The 20,788-nt window shown below is 42.4% G+C and overlaps 1 protein-coding gene and 1 pseudogene across 2 annotated transcripts; both read left to right on the top strand.

The window, feature by feature from the left end:
* Window positions 1-354: 354 nt before the first annotated feature.
* On the top strand, window positions 355-17,362 carry LOC311112962 (annotated as a pseudogene). The gene is made up of 9 exons: window positions 355-397; window positions 551-912; window positions 1,050-1,400; window positions 3,434-3,565; window positions 3,752-3,820; window positions 3,966-4,066; window positions 14,753-15,101; window positions 17,087-17,136; window positions 17,243-17,362. The product of its transcript is annotated as an uncharacterized misc_RNA (transcript).
* Window positions 17,363-18,819: 1,457 nt separating this feature from the next.
* On the top strand, window positions 18,820-20,528 carry LOC311112960 (uncharacterized protein; the record flags this gene model as incomplete). Its single annotated transcript, XM_084156092.1, has 6 exons — window positions 18,820-18,862; window positions 19,014-19,376; window positions 19,493-19,843; window positions 19,967-20,098; window positions 20,235-20,284; window positions 20,385-20,528. The coding sequence occupies 6 exons, from the start codon at window positions 18,820-18,822 to the stop codon at window positions 20,526-20,528; spliced, it is 1,083 nt and encodes a 360-aa protein (XP_084012218.1).
* Window positions 20,529-20,788: the final 260 nt, after the last annotated feature.

The following is a 20,788-nucleotide window of genomic DNA, read 5'->3' as shown; positions in this document are numbered from 1 at the left end:
TGCTCTAACTATGGTATGCCACAGGACACATGTTAGATTGTATAATAATAATAATAATATGCCATTTAGCAGACGCTTTTATCCAAAGCGACTTACAGTCATGCGTGCATACATTTTTGTGTATGGGTGGTCCAGGGGATCGAACACACTACATTGGCGTTACAAGCGCCGTGCTCTACCATCTGAGCTACAGAGGTAGTTTTTATCAGTTGCTTCATGCCTGTTCAGACAGCCAATAAAATCACTTTGTTCAGAGTTTCCGCCTACTTCATAATGATTACCCGATGTCATCATATAAAAGATGCCCCGATGTCAGACCCACACACTATACAGTGCAGAAAGGACATTAAAATGATGATTATATATTGGACAATCTTTTTGTTTTACTCCAATTTGGGTAAGTAAGAAATATTCATGTGGATCCTTTTACTTTTTATGTCATAGTCTTTTTTAATCCATTTTAATGACTATGTAGTCTGAATAATGATAATAATGTATCATTCTGTACTATACCTTTGTCTTTGATTTAGTTAGTTTGTTTGCTTCCCAGGATGTGCACTTAACAAGGATGTAATCCAACCAGACCCTGTGATGGTTACACACCTTGGACAAAGTGTATCTCTCACTTGCTTTTGTCGATCTCAATTTATCGGTATCTCTTGGTTCAAGCAAACTGTTGGACAGAAGCCTCTTATCATGGCATCATCATATTACCGCCCTCCAACGGCTTTTTATTACAACAATTTTACCAAGGATTTAATGAGACTAAACATCTGAGTGTGAAGAGAGGAGTTGACAGCTGTAACCTGACAATCTCAAAGACAGAGTCAGGGGACTCTGCTACTTACTACTGTGGTGCTGTGGAAGTGGGCAAAGTCAAATTTGGAGAAGGAACTGTTTTGATTGTCAAAGGTAACTTAACTTCCTTCCCTAATTTTGGATTTTAAATTTTGCACCATCAAATTAGAAATATACTTTAGAATTTGGCGCTAAATGAAAATACCAGGCCAATACAATTTACACACTATGATCTTACTCACTCTCTTCAGATTCAGGGTCCAACAGCATGTCTGTTCTCCAGCAGTCTGTGTCTGAGTCAGTCCAGCCAGGAGACTCTGTGACTCTGAACTGTACAATACACACTGAGACCTGTGCAGGAGAACACAGTGTCTATTGGTTCAGACATGGCTCAGGAGAATCCCATCCAGGAATAATTTACAACAATGGAGACAGGAGTGATCAGTGTGAGAAGAACCCTGAGGCTGGGTCTCCTACACAGAGCTGTGTCTACAACCTCCCCAAGAGGAACCTCAGCCTCTCTGATGCTGGGACTTACTACTGTGCTGTGGCCTCATGTGGGGAGATACTGTTTGGAAACGGGACCAAGCTGGACATCGAAGGTAAACTGTGCTAAACCAAAATACAGCACTAATGTTCTCTCAAATGTTAAGAAATATCATATGTAAATCTATCACTTTCAATTGATAGTAGATTTCAAATATAACTTTTATAGCTAACTTTTATGCCAAAAGCACTGAGCTACAAAGAATAATATAAAATAATCTAAGTTTCAGACCTGTTGGGTGATCAGAGAAATCATATTTTCCTCATCATTTTATCTTGCCTGACAACTGCTGTGATTCTGAGTGTGGTTGTCAACGTTATCCTCTGTGTGAGAATGAAGAGGTCACAATGTGAACACTGTGCAGGTACAGTAAAAGTCTTCATGCTAATAGTAATAGTAATAATAGATATAGATCATAAAGAAGGGTGAAGGCTAGCTCTCCGTTTACCACTTCCCTCTCTGGACATTGTTTTCATTTCACAAGCCTACTTAATTTTGAAGCAGAAAATATGACATTCACAGCAGTATGCCTTTTTATTAGTAAACAAGAAAAGGTTTCAAGTATATTGAATGTTTTATCATTGATCTTTTAGTGAGGACCCCTTCTCAGCAGAGCCAGTATTGGAAGCCTCATGCCAACACGTCAGAACAACAGGTTAGCAGAATTGCTGTATCAAGAGTGAGACTGGATAAGAGTATTAAAGCTAAATATTACAGCATTATATTTGACCCAGAGTCTGAATTGAGTGAGTCTGTGTTTCATCCTCATAGCTCCACGGTGACGATGATGGCCTGAACTACACTGCCCTGAAGTTCACTGACAAGAAGAGTACCAATCCCAGGAGACAGAGGAGAGAACAGAGAGAACAGAGAGAGGAAGAAACCATCTACTCTGGTGTGAGTCATCAAGACAGGATGTGACAGTCCTCCAATCAGCATCATTTTAAGTTTAGCCCTACTGACCTCCACTTTGAGCTTGACTGTGTCCGTGTGACTTGGCTATTTTGTACATTCCTCATTTGCTGTAAAATGTAATGGTCGGGCCTAGCTGAAGAGACTGTCACTGCATTGGCCTTTTCTCTTAATATCAATGTAGAATTATTCAGATGCAGAGCATAATTGTCCAGCAAGTGTGAAAGCTGATACTAGGATGGTTTCAGAAGTCTCAAATCCTCAGCAATAGTGGCTGAGGTTGACTGACTGGATACATTTGCTTTTGTAAATAGAAGTGTAGCACAAAATACTGTATTTACAATGATTTAGCAAACGTCTGCACTCTTCCTTCTCATGATAATAGTTGTAACATGGAACTATGTAACCTGCCTTTATTCTTGTGTGATATTTCAATAAACATGTTTTTATTTCCTACATTTAATGACTTGCCCAATTCTTACCACTTATTTGCACCATGTAATACTATATTAGAAATTCTTCCACTTTGATATTCGTTTTTTTGAGTAGATTGTTGACAAAAAAGATCACAATTAAATCCATTTGAATCCCACTTTGTAACACAATAAAATGTGAAGAAATCCATTGTTGGTGTAGACTTTCTATAGGTACTGTATGTGCCACTAGTCACATCAACTGACGCAAACGATTAATCAATACAAACCAGTAACTCTGACTTTACACCCTTTGAAGATAAATAGCACACCTTTTTGGTAGAATAAGCATTTTATGCATAATTGATTCATAGATGAATACAGACTGAATCTGTATGTAAGGTGGGAATCTATTGGTTCAGACATGGCTCAGGAGAATCCCATCCAGGAATTATTTACACTCGTGGAGACAGGAGTGATCAGTGTGAGAAGAGCCCTGAGGCTGGGTCTCCTACACAGATTTGTGTCTACAACCTCCCCAAGAGGAACCTCAGCCTCTCTGATGCTGGGACTTACTACTGTGCTGTGGCCTCATGTGGGGAGATACTGTTTGGGAACGGGACCAAGCTGGACATTGTCTGTAAGTTATATTTTTGACATTTCTGAAAATGTCTAACATACTTTCACATTGTTGTGAATAAATTGTATGCCTGGTTGAACAAAAAGTCCTGAATTTCCTCTATCACTGTCTGTATTTCTACAGATGGTTGTAAGGAGGACCATGTTCTCTTGGTGTACTGTCTGGGTGTAGTGTTGGCTCTTTGTGTCATCCTCATCATTGTCCTTGGTTGTGTTTTGTATAAGATGACCAAGAAAACTTCTCTGCTGTGTAGAGGTAAGTGGTACCATTGCGAACAATATACACTGCATTCGGAAAATATTCAGACCCCTTGACTTTTTCCACATATTGTTTTACTTTACAGCCTGTTTTAGTCATGAAACTGGGTTAATTCATTGTATGATGATGATGATGATGATGATGATGATGATGATGATGATTCCACCATGTGTTTGTCTACAGGAACACACCCTCAGTCAAGTACTTCATCAGTCCCCAGTTCTCATAACCAGGTAGACAGACCTAACACTGGTCCAACTGTTGTTGATTCAATGTATTTTATCTTCATTCAAAATATGAAAATAGGCATTTACTTAAAGGTGTTGTTTCACTATAAATATATTTGTCTAATACAAAATGTTTCGGTTTTATATTTGTTATTCCTCTCGGAATCAAGATGCTGACACACTCCAATACGCTGCTCTGAACGTCATCCACAAGAAAGTAAAGGCTGGGAGACAGAGGAGTGCCATGGAGAGAGACACTGTGTACTCTGGGGTGAGACTCCAAAACATGGACTGAAACGTCAACTTTTGCTCTTTAATAACTTGCATTGCTTTTGTGTTTTCTATACTGTATGTATAACTATGGCTTTTTCATTGTGTGGTACAATTACTTGTACTCTGTCAACCTCCTTTTAACATTGATACTGTTGTGAATTTTAGATCAAATAAAACATTCAACTGCTTTCATATAGAGGCATTTTTTTATTTGATATTTTCCTCTGTTGTTAAATTTCACCTGAAGAATCAGTATGCAACGACCATATTAAGCTTATAATCAATGTAACAAAGCTTTTTTGGGTCGCATTATGCAATGTAAATACAAATCTACTGACTGGTGTTTTATTTTGTCTCAAACTCTTTTGTAGGTGTATCCTGACAACATCTCTGTAGTGTTATGAATGCCCTAAAAATATTAAACTAATCTCTAACCCCCAGCAATGACCTTCAGTCCGCACCACACACTACCTACACACACCTCAGTGCATCAAAACCACAAAAAACCATGTCACTAAGAGCACAACTCACTCTCTAAATGAGAAAAACTTGAAGTAAAAATAAACATCCTAGTTTAATATACAGTCGTGGTCAAACGTTTTGAGAATAACACATGTATTGGTCTTCACAAAATTTGCTGCTTCAGTGTTTTTAGATATTTTTGTCAGATGTTACTATGGTATACTGAAGTATAATTACAAGCATTCCATAAGTGTCGAAAGCTTTTATTGACAATTACATTACGTTTATGCAAAGAGTAAATATTTCCAGTGTTGACCCTTCTTTTTCAAGACCTCTGCAATCCACCCTGGCATGCTGTCAATTAACTTCTGGGCCACATCCTGACTGATGGCAGCCCATTCTTGCATAATCAATGTTTGGAGTTTGTCAGAATTTGTGGGTTTTTTGTTTGTCCACCCGCCTCTTGAGGATCGACCACAAGATCTCAATGGGATTAAGGTCTGGGGAGTTTCCTGGCCATGGACCCAACATTTATATATTTTGTTCCCCGAGCCACTTAGTTATCACTTTTGCCTTATGGCAAGGTGCTCCATCATGCTGGAAAAGGCATTGTTCATCACCAAACTGTTCTTGGATGGTTGGAAGAAGTTGCTCTCGGAGGATGAGTTGGTATCATTCTTTATTCATGGCTGTGTTCTTAGGCAAAATAGTGAGTGAGCCCAAACCCTTGGCTGAGAAGCAACCCCACACATGAATTGTCTCAGGATGCTTTAATGTTGGCATGACACAGGACTGATGGTAGCGCTCACCTTGTCTTCTCCGAATAAGCTTTTTTCTGGATGCCCCAAACAATCGGAAAGGGGATTCATCAGAGAAAATGATTTTGCCCCAGTCCTCAGCAGTCCAATCCCTGTACCTTTTGCAGAATATCAGTCTGTCCCTGATCTTTTTCCTGGAGAGAAGTGGCTTCCTCGCTGCCCTTCTTGACACCAGGCCATCCTCCAAAAGTCTTTGCCTCACTGTGCGTGCAGATGCACTCATTCCTGCCTGCTGCCATTCCTGAGCAAGCTCTGCACTGGTGGTGCCCCGATCCCGCAGCTGAATCAACTTTAGGAGACGGTCCTGGCGCTTGCTGGACTTACTTGGGCGCCCTGAAGCCTTCTTCACAACAATTGAACCTCTCTCCTTGAAGTTCTTGATGATCTGATAAATGGTTGATTTAGGTGCAAGCTTACTAGTAGCAATATCCTTGCCTGTGAAGCCCTTTTTGTGCAAAGCAATGATGACGGCACGTGTTTCCTTGCAGGTAACCATGGTTAACAGAGGAAGAACAATGATTTCAAGCGCCACCCTCCTTTTAAAGCTTCCAGTCTGTTATTCTAACTCAATCAGCATGACAGAGTGATCTCCAGACTTGTCCATGTCAACACTCTCACCTGTGTTAACGAGAGAAACAAAGGCCCAACAAAAACACTGTGTGGCTGTTAAGAATTTATAACAAGGTAATATATACATTTATTACATGCATATTAAACATCAGTATCATGTTATAAATCCATTTCAGAATCATTGCGTCACATCAATCAAACAGGCTAGGTAGTCATCATCACTGGATCATTACTACTAACATCAACTAAGTTATTATAAGTGTAGCTTAGTTACCAGGATGAGCCACACAATCACTCAAAATAAAACTTGAAGAAGGGTTATCTCTATGACGAAGACAACGACTCGTGTGTTTCAATGTAGTGTTTTAAAATTGAGTTCCAGGGAGTAGTTGAAAAAGTATGGGAGACAACCTATTTATTCATATCATCTCTCCTCTGTAATGTGTTGACCTCTTCTAGTGGTGTTGATAGCATGTCACTCACACCCAACCCCACACAGTGAACAAGTTGACAGGTACTCTGCAGTCTTCTGTAAGCCCAAGATGATGTCGTATCTACGCTTTGGTCAGGTGGGCCTGCTGGCTTTGTGCACACAGGACCCTCCTACCTGCTCTCTGTGTCTCTGTGTCTCTATGTGGTTTTCAGAAGGATGTCTATGTGGTGTCACTGTTGTTCTCACTATCTTTACGTGTTGTTCATGTTGCCCCTGACAGTTTACAGCCACAGCAAAACAGTTATTAATTAAACTGACTCAAATATACATTTAGTTATCTGAAATCAGTTACAAACCACAAATGACTACTAATGAACCCTATTTGAACCCTCTGAGTTAAGCATCTCATTTGTGATACAGCACCATCTATTCTAACTTGTGGTCCAGGGGGAGGGGCCATTTTGTGATGATGTCATGGGAGAACTTTCAGTACATTCTCAAACAGCCATGACTTGTGAAGCACAAACACTACTGCAGGATGCTCTGTGAGAAGGAGACCAATAGAGGAGGATCCTCCTTCTGATAGATTGCTTCCTTTTAGAACCATAATAACCACAGAGTAAAACAGACTAGATAGGTAAAGTGTGTCACTTCAGGCATGTACTCTCAGGTGATACACTTAGTGAATGTTTCTGTAAATTATATACAAGGAATGGAAGACTGACATGTACTTGTTTCATTGTGTAGGTGTTTACCTCACTGATGTTCACCCTTGTACATACACTATATATACAAAGGTATGTGGACACCCCTTCAAATTAGTGGATTCGGCTATTTCAGCAATACCCGTTGCTTACAGGTGTATAATATCGAGCACACAGCCATGCAATCTCCATAGACAAAAATTGGCAGTAGAATGGCCTTTATGTAGAGCTCAGTATCTTTCAACGTGGCACCTTTCTAACAAGTCAGTTCGTCAAATTTCTGCACTGCTAGAGCTGCCCCGGTCAACTGTAAGTGCTGGTATTGTGAAGTGGAAAAATCTAGGAGCAACAACGGCTTAGCCGAGAAGTGGTAGGCCACACAAGCTCACAGAACGGGACCACCGAGTGCTGAAGCGCACAGCGTGTCAAAATCTTCTGTCCTCGGTTGCAACACTCCCTAACGAGTTTCAAACTGCCTCTTGAAGCAATGTCAGCACCCGACGTCAGCACAAGAACTGTTTGGTTTCCATTTCCGAGCAGCCGCACACAAGCCTAAGATCAACATGCGCAATGCCAAGTGTCGGCTGGAGTGGTGCAAAGCTCACCGCCATTGGACTCTAGAGCAGTGTTCTCTGGAGTGATTAATCACACTTCACTATACAGCAGTCAGACAGATGAATCTGGGTTTGGCGGATGCCAGAAAAACACTACCTGCCCCAATTCATAGTGCCAACTGTAATGTTTGGTGGAGGAGGAATTATGGTCTTGGGCTGTTATTCATGGTTCAGGCTAGGCCCCTTAGTTTGAGTGAAGAGAAATCTTAAAAACACATCACACAATGACATTCTAGATGATTCTGTGCTTCCAACCTTGTGGCAACAGTTTGGGGAAGGCCCTTTCCTTTTTCAGCATGGCAATGCCCCTGTGTACAACTTCCTAATATTGAGTTGCAACCCCCCTTTTGCCCTCAAACAGCCTCAATTCGTCTGTGTATGGACTCTACAAGGTGTTGAAAGTTTTCCACAGGGATGCTGTTGACTCCAATGCTTCCCACAGTTGTGACAAGTTGGCTGGATGTCATTTGGGTGGTGGACCATTCTTGATACACACAGGAAACTGTTGAACATGAAAAACCCAGCAGCGTTGCAATTCTTGACACAAACCGGTGGGCCTGGCACCTACTACCATACAACATTCAAAGGCACTTCAATCTATTGTCTTGCCCATTCATCCTCTGAAACACACAATCCATGTCTCAATTGTGTCAAGGCTTAAGAATCCTTCTTTAACGTGTCTCCTCACCTTCATCTACCCTGATTGAAGTGGATTTGACAAGTTTTATCAATAACGGATCATAGCTTTCACCTGATCAGTCTACGTCATGGAAAGATACATTTTATTATTTCAGATTGTGACGTTGATCCACAGATGAGAATCCTGGACCTTCTCCCCATCATCAGAACTGGAGTTCTCCTCTGCTGTCTGATCATCTTCATCATCATCTACCTCATCAGGAAATAGATCACGCTAAGGCCAGTGTCAATAGACTAGAGAAGGGTTATTGAGTAAAGTAGGAGATACTGTATCATCGCTATACATTGCAAATGATGATTTATTGAGATTGCTTAGTTGCTCGTATTGCATTAGAAAAATATTAGCCTGCGACTTCTAATTCAATTGAGCATCATCATCCTTGCTTATGCCCTATGTGTTAATTGATTGAACTGCTCTCCTGAAATCCCTGTGTACAGAATGTGCCTTCTTTTTGCATTAATAAATATCTATTTAAACAACTGATAGGGACTAAAATAGACGTATTCCTTCTCGTGTGTTCTGTACATACAGTATCCCTGTATGAATGTTTGTCCAGAGGGCTTCTGCAGAGACTACCTACTGTTACCATGCTAAACCCACCCACGCATCATGCAGTGAGCTGTTCACAGGTATCTGAACACTTTGGTCTGCTGTGAGCTCAAGACAAGGCCATCTCTTTGCTTTGGATAGGCCTGGTTAGCCTTTCACTCACTATGTGGTTTCAGCAGGATGTCTACCTGGTGTCAGTGTGTTTTCTCTCATGCTTACATTGTTGATCAGGACCATGACAATTAGAAACACAGTCCACTGACATACTGCATGCTATATAGCCTCTATCTTATCATATGGGCCAGTTTCCCAGACACAGTTTAAGCCGAGTCCTGTACTAAAAAGCATGTTTATGTTCATTCTTGAACTACGATAATTGATTTACAGAGTTTAAAGTAGAAGTTGTATCAATGTATACTAGGCTACAGCTAAGAGCCCTACCCACCCAGGTACACCCCTGACCCCTACTAAACTATCAGGTGTTACACTTCAGTTAGAGCATGATTCTGTGAATGATAGGTAATGAGACTTACATGAAATAGATTGTTTCATCCTGTAGTGTACGTTATTCCCCCATATACACTCATGATGCTCCACCCCTGATCCCCCTGGTACATATCAAGTTCTGTTCTATGTATAACTGTCCTCCTATAGGTCATTAGGAGAGCCGTATCTGTTGCATGGGGTGGGGCCAAGTCTAAGGCACACAACTAAGTTTGATCCCAAGGGCATGTACAGCTACATACTGTATATGTAATGTATGCTTGATAATGTACTGCATGCTTATCAGACAACAGTGGTGGAAAAAGTCCCCAATTGTCATACTTGAGTAAAAGTGAAAGTCACCCAGTAAAATACTACTTGAGTAAGAATGTATTTATGAATGTTTGTCCAGAGGGCTTCTGCAGAGACTACCTACTGTTACCATATTAAACCCACCCACACATCATGCACTCAGTGAGCTGTTCACAGGTATCTGAACACTTTGGTCTGCTGTGAGCTCAAGATGAAGCCATCTCTACGCTGTGGACAGGCCTGCTGGCCTCCTACACACTCTGTGGTTTTCAGCAGGATGTCTATGTGGTGTCAGTCAGTTACTTTCTTTCTTCCTTGCTCACGCCAATGACAATTAGAAACACAGCTCCATCTAGACTAACACAGTATCTTATCACTTACAAGATCATAGGTTTTATCAGTTCTTGAACTTTAATCATTAATTTACACAGTATAGAGTAGAAGGTGTAAGCAAGAGCCCTACCCACCCAGGTAAACACCTGACCCCTACTAAACTATCAGGTGTTACACTTCATGTTTCTGTGAATGATAGTGAAAGTAAGACTGACATAAAATTGTCTTGCTTTATCATCAGGAGAACTGTAACTGCTGCATGTGGTGGAACCAAAGATGTCTAAGGCACACAACTGATGTTGATACCAAGAGTATACAAGTACATGCAGTGGATTCAGAAAGTGTTCAGACAGCTTTTTCCACATTTTGTTAAGTTGCAGCCTTATTCAAAAATTGATTAAATTGATTTTATTTCTCATCAAACAACACACAATACCCCATAATGACAGAGCAAAAACAGGTTTTTAGAAATTTTTGCAAATGTAATAAAAATGTAAACCCAAAATATAAAATGTACATAAGTAATCAGACCGTTTACTCAGTACTTTGTTGAAGCACCTTTTGCAGCGATTACAGCCTTGAGTCTTCTTGGGTATGACACTAAAAACTTTGCACACCTGTATTTGGGGAGTTTCTCCCATTCTTCTCTGCAGATCCTCTCAAGCTCAGTCATGTTGGATGGGGAGCTTCGCTGCACAGCTATTCTCCGGTCTCTCCAGAGATGTTCAATCGGGTTCAAGTCCGGGCTCTGGCTGGGCCACTCAAGGACATTCATAGACTTGTACAGAAGCAACTCCTGCATTGTCTTGGCTGTGTGCTTAGGGTTGTTGTCCTGTTGGAATGTGAACCTTCACCCCAGTCTGAGGTCATGAGCGCCCTGGAGTAGGTTTTCATCAAGGATCTCTCTGTACTTTGCTCCGTTCGTCTTGCCCTCGAGCCTGACTAGTCTCCCAGTCCCTGCCGCCGAAAAACATCCCCACAGCATGATGCTGCCACCACAATGCTTCACCAAAGGGATGGTGCCAGGTTTCCTCCAGGCGTGACGCTTGGCATTCAGGCCAAAGAGTTCAATGTTGGTTTCATAAGACCAGAGTATCTTGTTTCTCATGGTCTGAGTCCTTCAGGTGCCTTTTGTGAAACTCCAAGCGGGCTGTTATGTACCTTTTACTGAGGAGTGGCTTTCCTCTGGCCACTCTACAATAAAGGCCTGATTGTTGGAGTGCTGCAGAGATGGTTGTCCTTCTGGACGGTTCTCCCATCTCGGTCACCTCCATGGCCAAGGCCCTTCTCCCCCAATTGTTCAGTTTGGCTGGGTGGCCAGCTCTAGGAAGAGTCTTGGTGGTTCCAAACTTCTTCCATTTAAGAATGATGCAGGCCACTGCGTTCTCTGACAATTCCTTCAACCTCATGGCTTGGTTATTGCTCTGACATATACTGTCAACTCTGGGACCTTATATAGACAGGTGTGTGCCTTTCCAAATCATGGCCAATCAATTGAATTTACCTCAGGGGGACTCTGATCAATGGATACAGGATGCACCTGAGCTCAATTTTGAGTCTCATAGCAAAGGGTCTAAATACCTAAATAAATGTCACGCCCTGGCTCTGGGGACACTGTTATGTTGAGCCAGGGTGTGTAAATCTATGTTTGTATTTCTATGTTGGCCTGAGTGACTCCCAATCAGAGGCAACGAGTGTCAGCTGGTTATCTCTGATTGGGAGCCATATTTAACTGTCTGTCTTTTCACTTTGTGTTTGTGGTTTCTTGTTCCGTGTTGGTTGGTTTATGTAACCAGGGACGTCACGTTTCGTTTTTTGTTGTTTTGATCGTGTGATCATCTTGATATAATAAAATGTTCGCGTTCAACGCTGCGCCTTGGTCCTCCTCCTCCTTAGACGAGCGTGACAGAAGAAACCACCAAGATGTGACCAAGCAGCGTGTCCAGGAGCCATCGCCAGGGAGATCCCTAACAGATCTCCTTCGCCTCCTCGACTGGGTCAAGCCGAGTGAGGAAGAGAAGGGCTTGACATTATGGCAGAAGGGCGAAAGGCTGGCGAGGGACATGGAGACCTGGTCCACGGGTAGGGGAGACGCCCAGAATTTTTTTAGAGGGGGGCTAACGCCGTGGACGACGGGCCAGCAGGAGACCGCGGCAGAGCGGCCCAGTGGATTGGCAGAGGAGGCCGCCAGGTTACGGGGGCCACTGGTCGAAGAGGGGGTGGAAGATGTAGAGGCACGGCGAGAGGTACTGGCGTGTTTTGCCAGTCCGGTCCGGCCTGTTCCTGATCCCCACGTAGGGCCAGTGGTGTGTGTTCCCAGTACGGTCCGGCCTGTTCCTGCTCCCCGCACCAAGTCAGTGGTGCGCGTCGCCAGCCCAGTCCGGCCCATTCCTGCTCCCCGCACCAAGTCTGTGGTGTGCGTCGCCAGCCCAGTCCGGCCCATTCCTGCACCCCGCACCAAGTCTACGGTGCGCATCGCCAGCTCGGCCCGGCCCATTCCTGCTCCCCGCACCAAGTCAGTGGTGCGCGTCGCCAGCCCAGTCCGGCCCATTCCTGCTCCCCGCACCAAGTCTGTGGTGCGTTTCGTCAGCCCGGCTCGGCCCGTTCCTGCTCCCCGCACCAAGTCTACGGTGCGTGTCGCCAGCTCGGCCCGGCCTGCTCCCCGCACCAAGTCAGTGATGCGTTTCGTCAGCCCTGTCCGGCCCGCTCCTGCTCCCCACACCAAGCCAGTGGTGTGCGTCGTCAGTCCAGCACGGCCCGTGCCTGTTCCCCACACCAAGCCAGTGGTGTGCGTCGTCGGTCTGGCACGGCCCGTGCCTGTTCCACTGGTGCCTGGTCCGGCACCGGTCAGATGCGTTACGCCGGAGCTAGAGCAATCCGCTCCATCAGTGTGCAGTCCAGCTCCGGCCAGCGGGGCCAGACCGGACCAGGGGTACTTTGGGGGGTTGGAGAGGGAGTGGGGATCAGGCCCGGAGCCGGATCCGCCGCCAAGGCGGAGTGCCCACCCGGTCCCTCCCCTGTGGTATTTAGTTGGCGCGGTCGGAGTCCGCGCCTTTAGGGGGGGGTACTGTCACGCCCTGGCTCTGGGGACACTGTTATGTTGAGCCAGGGTGTGTAATTCTATGTTTGTATTTCTATGTTGGCCTGAGTGACTCCCAATCAGAGGCAACGAGTGTCAGCTGGTTGTCTCTGATTGGGAGCCATATTTAACTGTCTGTCTTTTCACTTTGTGTTTGTGGTTTCTTGTTCCGTGTTGGTTGGTTTATGTAACCAGGGACGTCACGTTTTGTTTTTTGTTGTTTTGATCGTGTGATCATCTTGATATAATAAAATGTTCGCGTTCAATGCTGCGCCTTGGTCCTCCTCCTCCTTAGACGACCGTGACAATAAATTAGGTATTTCTCTTTTTTATTTGTAATACATTTGCAAAAAAAATCTAAAAACCTGTTTTTCGCTTTGTCATTATGTTGTATTTTGTGCAGATTGATTAGATTTTTTATTTATGTAATCAATTTTAGAATAATGCTGTAATGTAACAAAATGTTAAAAAGTCAAAGGGTCTGAATACTTTCCTAATGCACTGTATAATGTATGCTAATTTTTTGTTGTTGTAAAAACTACATGAAAAACGTATTTAAAAATATAAATTAACCTGTGATGGTAAATGGGGTGGTAAAGTATGATTTCCAAGAAGGAAAAAAAGGTTGTTGGATAATATTTTGATTGGTCTTACACAGACTATCTATCCAGATAAGAGTTTTAACAGAGTATTAGACAGCTTTCATCCAGCCAGTTGTTGCAAATTACTAGCATTGGTCCACTTTTAGCATTGATTATATACAGTAAGTGATTCTCAGTTTATGGTGGGCTGGATAAGGCATCAACAAAAATGACGTGTCCAGTTTAACCAATCACCAAATAGCCCACTGTTGATTTCTTTTTTTTTTACTTGGGTAGACTTCTTCCACTCAAGACACAGTTACTAACTTCAAAGATGATCATCACACTCTGCCTGATATTTCCACTTCTCAGGGAGATGGGTAGGTCCAACTTATATATTTCTGTGCTTATAGGGGGTACACCATACATTTGAAGTCAACCAGGAACTTTATTGATGTAATTCATATCTGTCTTTGTGTGTATTCTAGCTGGGGTACAATCCTCAGCCATGCACCTTGTTTCAGCCAACATAGGAGACACAGTGACATTGCAATGCTTCCATGAAGGCAACTTGGCACTGCACTTCTTGTGGTTCAAGCAAACATTGGCTGACAATCCTCAGCTCATGACAACTTTCTACAGTTATGACAATAATGCCACATTCCACAATGAATTTGAAGGCAACCCTCACTACTTAGTGCAAAGTGGCAAAGGAATAAAACACCTAAGGATCTCAGACATGCAGCTCTCAGATTCAGCAATAATTATTGTGGGAGTTCTTATTCCAACAAGGTGGATTTGGAGAAGGAGCAATTCTCATTGTTAAAGGTACAACATCTGAATTTAGAGAGAATATATCTAGAAACGAGTGTTCTGTAACTATAATCATGAGCATTGTTGCACTTTACATTTTGGATATACAATGTCTTAATTAAATGTAAGGTAATCCCACAATAACATATTACTATAGCTTAAGTTTTCAGCAAATGTTGAGTTAGGACACAAAATAGGAAACACATTTACTGACATGAAAACCTTTTTGTCAGGTTCAGGGTCCAGAAACACCACCGTTGTACAGCAGTCTGTCTGAGTCAGTCCAGACAGGAGACTTTGTGACTCTGAACTGTACAATACACACTGAGACCTGTGCAGGAGAACACTGTGTCTATTGGTTCAGACATGGCTCAGGAGATTCCCGTCCAGGAATCATTTACACCCATGAAGACAGGAGTGATCAGTGTGAGAAGAGCCCTGAGGCTGGGTCTCCTACACAGAGCTGTGTCTACAACCTCCCCAAGAGGAACCTCAGCCTCTCTGATGCTGGGACTTACTACTGTGCTGTGGCCTCATGTGGGGAGATACTGTTTGGAAACGGGACCAAGCTGGAGATCAAGGGTAGGTGATACATCTTACATTTATGTTTATATCTATTGTATAATCTATTGTGTCCAACTGTACACAGTGCTAGTTATTTAGATCACATAAGAAAACGTCCAATCATTTTCCCAGACAATGTTGCAGACCCTCTTCTCTTGGTGTACTGCCTGAGTGCTGCATTGGGTCTCTCATTTATCCTGATCATTGTCCTTGGTAGCATCACGAACATCACGATCAAGAGAAAGTATCTGCAGTGTAGGGGTAAGTGAAGTCCAAACCAAATAAATAAATGATATACGTACAGTGGGGAGAACAAGTATTTGATACACATTTTGATACACATTTTGCATGTAGATGTCTGTAATTTTTATCATAGGTACACTTCAACTGTGAGAGATGGAATGTAAAACAAAAATCCAGAAAATCACATTGTATGATTTTAAAGTAATTAATTTGCATTTTATTGCATGACATAAGTATTTGATACATCAGAAAAGCAGAACTTAATATTTGGTACAGAAACATTTGTTTGCAATTACAGAGATCACACGTTTCCTGTAGGTCTTGACCAGGTTTGCACACACTGCAGCAGGGATTTTGGCCCACTCCTCCATACAGACCTTCGCCAGATCCTTCAGGTTTCGGGGCTGTCGCTGGGCAATACGGACTTTCAGCTCCCTCCAAAGATTTTCTATGGGGTTCAGGTCTGGAGACTGGCTAGGCCACTCCAGGACCTTGAGATGCTTCTTACGGAGCCACTCCTTAGTTGCCCTGGCTGTGTGTTTCGGGTCGTTGTCATGCTGGAAGACCCAGCCACGACCCATCTTCAATGCTCTTACTGAGGGAAGGAGGTTGTTGGCCAAGATCTCGCGATACATGGCCCCATCCATCCTCCCCTCAATATGGTGCAGTCGTCCTGTCCCCTTTGCAGAAAAGCATCCCCAAAGAATGATGTTTCCACCTCCATGCTTCACGGTTGGGATGGTGTTCTTGGGGTTGTACTCATCCTTCTTCTTCCTCCAAACACGGCGAGTGGAGTTTAGACCAAAAAGCTCTATTTTTGTCTCATCAGACCACATGACCTTCTCCCATTCCTCCTCTGGATCATCCAGATGGTCATTGGCAAACTTCAGACGGGCCTGTTCATGCGCTGGCTTGAGCAGGGGGACCTTGCGTGCGCTGCAGGATTTTAATCCATGACGGCGTAGTGTGTTACTAATGGCTTTCTTTGAGACTGTGGTCCCAGCTCTCTTCGGGTCATTGACCAGGTGCTGCCGTGTAGTTCTGGGCTGATCCCTCACCTTCCTCATGATCATTGATGCCCCACCACGTGAGATCTTGCATGGAGCCCCAGACCGAGGGTGATTGACCGTCATCTTGAACTTCTTCCATTTTCTAATAATTGCGCCAACAGTTGTTGCCTTCTCACCAAGCTGCTTGCCTATTGTCCTGTAGCCCATCCCAGCCTTGTGCAGGTCTACAATTTTATCCCTGATGTCCTTACACAGCTCTCTGGTCTTGGCCATTGTGGAGAGGTTGGAGTCTGTTTGATTGAGTGTGTGGACAGGTGTCTTTTATGCAGGTAACGAGTTCAAACAGGTGCAGTTAATACAGGTAATGAGTGGAGAACAGGAGGGCTTCTTAAAGAAAAACGAACAGGTCTGTGAGAGCCGGAATTCTTACTGGTTGGTAGGTGATCAAATACTTATGTCATGCAATAAAATGCAAATTAATTACTTAAAAATCATACAATGTGATTTTCTGGATTTTTGTTTTAGATTCCGTCTCTCACAGTTGAAGTGTACCTATGATTAAAATTACAGACCTCTACATGCTTTGTAAGTAGGAAAACCTGCAAAATCGGCAGTGTATCAAATACTTGTTCTCCCCACTGTATGTAGCAGGTACAGTCCTTCAGAAAAGTTTATATTATTTTATTTCACCAGCTGTATCTGTAGTGGAAGAAGTAGTTGTATCTTTATCTTTTCTGTCTTTCTTTTCAGGACCCGTCTCTCAGACAAGAGGTCCAGCAGTCTCTTCTTCAGATGCAAGGGTAAACAGGATTCCTGATGTTGTATTACCATAAAAGGGAAGTTTGAAAGTGGTTACAATAAAAACATATAGTAATACTTCCCCCATTTTATAATTGTTCTTCACAGGCCCAAGATGCAGACAGTCTCCATTATGTAGCTCTGAATCTGAGCAACAAGAAGAACAGGTCTAGAAGACAGAGAAGCAACAAGGTGGAGGAGATGGTGTACTCTGGGATCAGACAGTAGAACTGGATGAATGACACAGCCTTAATTGTTAACTTTATTAGCTGTAACTGTAATGAATTAGGTGCATTGCTTCTCTTCCAAACTCATTGACAATGACTTACTTGTGATATGATGAATAAAGCATTTAACTATAATCAAGACAAATGAAGTTGAATGTATTTATTTAGGCCATACCCAAGCATCTTTATGTTGCAGTGACGAACAGCTTTTTCTCTTGTCATGCCAGCAACACCCCCTCTCACTCACAGCAACCTATTTACAGGTACTCTGATTTCATTTCTTAATTCAGAAGAAAATAATACATGGTAGTATGCCTTTTAATAAGTAAACAAGAGGAGGTTTCAAGTGTTTTAAATGTTTTGTCATTTTTCTTTTAGCGGGGACCCCTTCTCAGCAGAGCCAGTATGGGAATCCTCATGCCAACACCTCAGACCAACAGGTTAGCAGAATTGCTGTATCAAGAGTGAGACTGGATAACAGTATTAAAGCTAAATATTACAGCATTAGATTTGACCCAGATTCTGAATTGAGTGAGTCTGTGTTTCATCCCCATAGTGTAACTCCACGGTGATGATGCTGCCCTAAACTATACCGCCCTGAAGTTCCCTGACAAGAAGAGTACCAATCCCAGGAGACAGAGGAGAGAGAGAGAACAGAGAGAGGAAGAAACCATCTACTCTTGTGTGAGTCATCAAGACAGGACTTGACATGTATGGGTCATCCAATAAGAATCAGCCCCACCCCTCCTCTGAACTCCACTTTGATGTTGATTGTGCCTGTGTGAACTGGCGATTATATACTCTACATTTCTTATTTGCTGTAGGATGCCTTTGCAGGGGCCTATTGGATGAGGTTGACTGACTGCATACATTTGTTTTTGTATAAACAACATTTATATAATAATTTTGCAAATGTCTGAACTCTTCCTTTTGATGATAATAGCTGTAACCTGCCTTTATGCTTGTTTGATATTTCAATAAACATGTTTTTATTTCGAAGTTTAATGGCCCAATTCTTACCATTTATTTGCACCAGGTATCAAAGGATCACATCTTTATTTTGTCAAAAAGGTGCCAACCTCACCAGAATTAATTTCCTCCTGAAAGCTTGAACTGCCTTCTACAGACATGAAGTGAGAAATACAATGTAAAGCCCCTGTGTATGTCAAAGAGGACATATGTACCACTAGTCTCAGCCACCCACCCAAATGATGAAAAAATACAAACCAGTAACTCTGACTTTAAGTCATTTGAAGGGCTGCTCTAACTATGGTATGCCACAGGACACGTTACATTGTAGTTTTTATCAGATGGTTTATGCCTATTCAGAGAGCCAATGAAATCACTTTGTTCAGTGTTTCCGCCTACTTCATAATGACTACCCGATGAGTGTCATCATATAAAAGGTGCCCCGTTGTCAGACCCACCACTATACAGTGCAGAAAGGACATTAAAGTGATGATTATATATTGGACAATCTTTTTGTTTTACACCAATTTTGGTAAGTAAGAAATATTCATGTGGATCCTTGTACTTTTTATGTCAGTCTTTTTGAATCCAATTGAATGACCATGTAGTCTGAATAATGATAATAATGTATCATTCTGTACTATACCTTTGTCTTTGATTTATTTAGTTTGTTTGCTTCACAGGTTGTGTACTTAACAAAAATGTAATCCAACCAGACCCTGTGATGGTTACACACCTTGGACAAAGTGTATCTCTCACTTGCTTTTGTCGATCTGATTTGATCAAAGTCTCTTGGTTCAAGCAAACTGTTGGACAGAAACCTCTTCTCATGACAGTATCAATTTATCCCGAAAATAAATATACATATTCCAACAACTTTTACAAGGACTTTACGGAGAATAAACGTTTGAGTGTGAAGAGAGAAGTTGACAGCTGTAACCTGACCATCTCCAAGATAGAGTCAGGGGACTCAGCTACATACTACTGTGGTGTTATGTTAGCGAGGGATGTCAAATTTGGAGAAGGAACAGTTATATTTGTGAAAGGTAACATCAGTTCCTTTTAAAAATGTTAAATACTGAAGTGTGTTCCTATAATTGTAAATTAATGAATTTGGAGGAAAATAGAATGTACACACCATGATCTTACTCACTCTCTTCAGATTCAGGGTCCAACAGCATGTCTGTGATCCAGCAGCCTGTGTCTGAGTCAGTCCAGCCAGGAGACTCTGTTACTCTGAACTGTACAATACACACTGAGACCTGTGCAGGAGAACATAGTGTCTATTGGTTCAGACATGGCTCAGGAGAATCCCATCCAGGAATCATTTACAACCATGGAGACAGGAGTGATCAGTGTGAGAAGAGCCCTGAGGCTGGGTCTCCTACACAGAGCTGTGTCTACAACCTCCCCAAGGGGAACCTCAGCCTCTCTGATGCTGGGACTTACTACTGTGCTGTGGCCTCATGTGGGGAGATACTGTTTGGCAACGGGACCAAGCTGGACATTGAAAGTAAGTGATATTTCGGACATTTCTGAAAATGTCTAACATTCTTTCACATTGCTGTGAATAAATTGTATGCCTGGTTGAACAAAATGTCCTGAATTTTCTCTATCACTGTCTGTATTTCTACAGATGGTTGTAAGGAGGACCATGTTCTCTTGGTGTACTGTCTGGGTGTAGTGTTGGCTCTTTGTGTCATCCTCATCATTGTCCTTGGTTGTGTTTTGTATAAGATGACCAAGAAAACCTCTCTGCTGTGTAGAGGTAAGTGTTATCATTGCCACAATATATGCTTAAACTGTTGGTGCAGTATACATTACATGTTTTAGTCATGAAACTGGGTTAATTCAATGTATGATGATGATGATGATGATGATTCCACCATGTGTTTGTCTAAAAGGAACGCACACTCAGTCAAGTGGTCCGGCAGTCCCCAGTTCTCATAATCAGGTATGCAGACCATAAAGATATACACTGTAAACAGGTCCTTCTATCAAAATACCAGGTAATTTCCTGATGTCTTTGGAATTTGTTTTGCTATTCCTCTTAGGATCAAGAAGATGATGACACACTCACGTCGGTCCGTTACGCTGCTCTGAATGTCATCCACAAGAAGCCAAAGACCCAGAGACAGAGGAGCGCCATGGAGAGAGACACTGTGTATTCTGGGGTGAGGTGCCAAAACATGGACTGAAACGTCAATTTTTGCTCTCTAATAACTTGCATTGATTTTGTGTTTTCTATACTATATATACAACTATGGCTTTTTCATTGTGCGTTACAATTACTTGTATTCTGTCAATCTCCTGTTAAAAAAAAACTGTTGTGCATTTTAGATCCAATAAAAAATTCATCTGCTTTCATATAGAGGCATTCATATTTTTCTGTGTTCTTAAATTTCACCCACAGATTCAGTTTGCAACAATCATATTGGGCTTGTGCTCATTGTAACAA

Source organism: Coregonus lavaretus, assembly GCF_964263955.1.
Source record: "Coregonus lavaretus genome assembly, chromosome: 39".
NCBI classification, from domain to species: Eukaryota; Metazoa; Chordata; class Actinopteri; order Salmoniformes; family Salmonidae; genus Coregonus; species Coregonus lavaretus.
The sequence above is the reverse complement of the archived record's forward strand: the minus strand, read 5'-3'. Positions and strand labels throughout refer to the sequence as shown.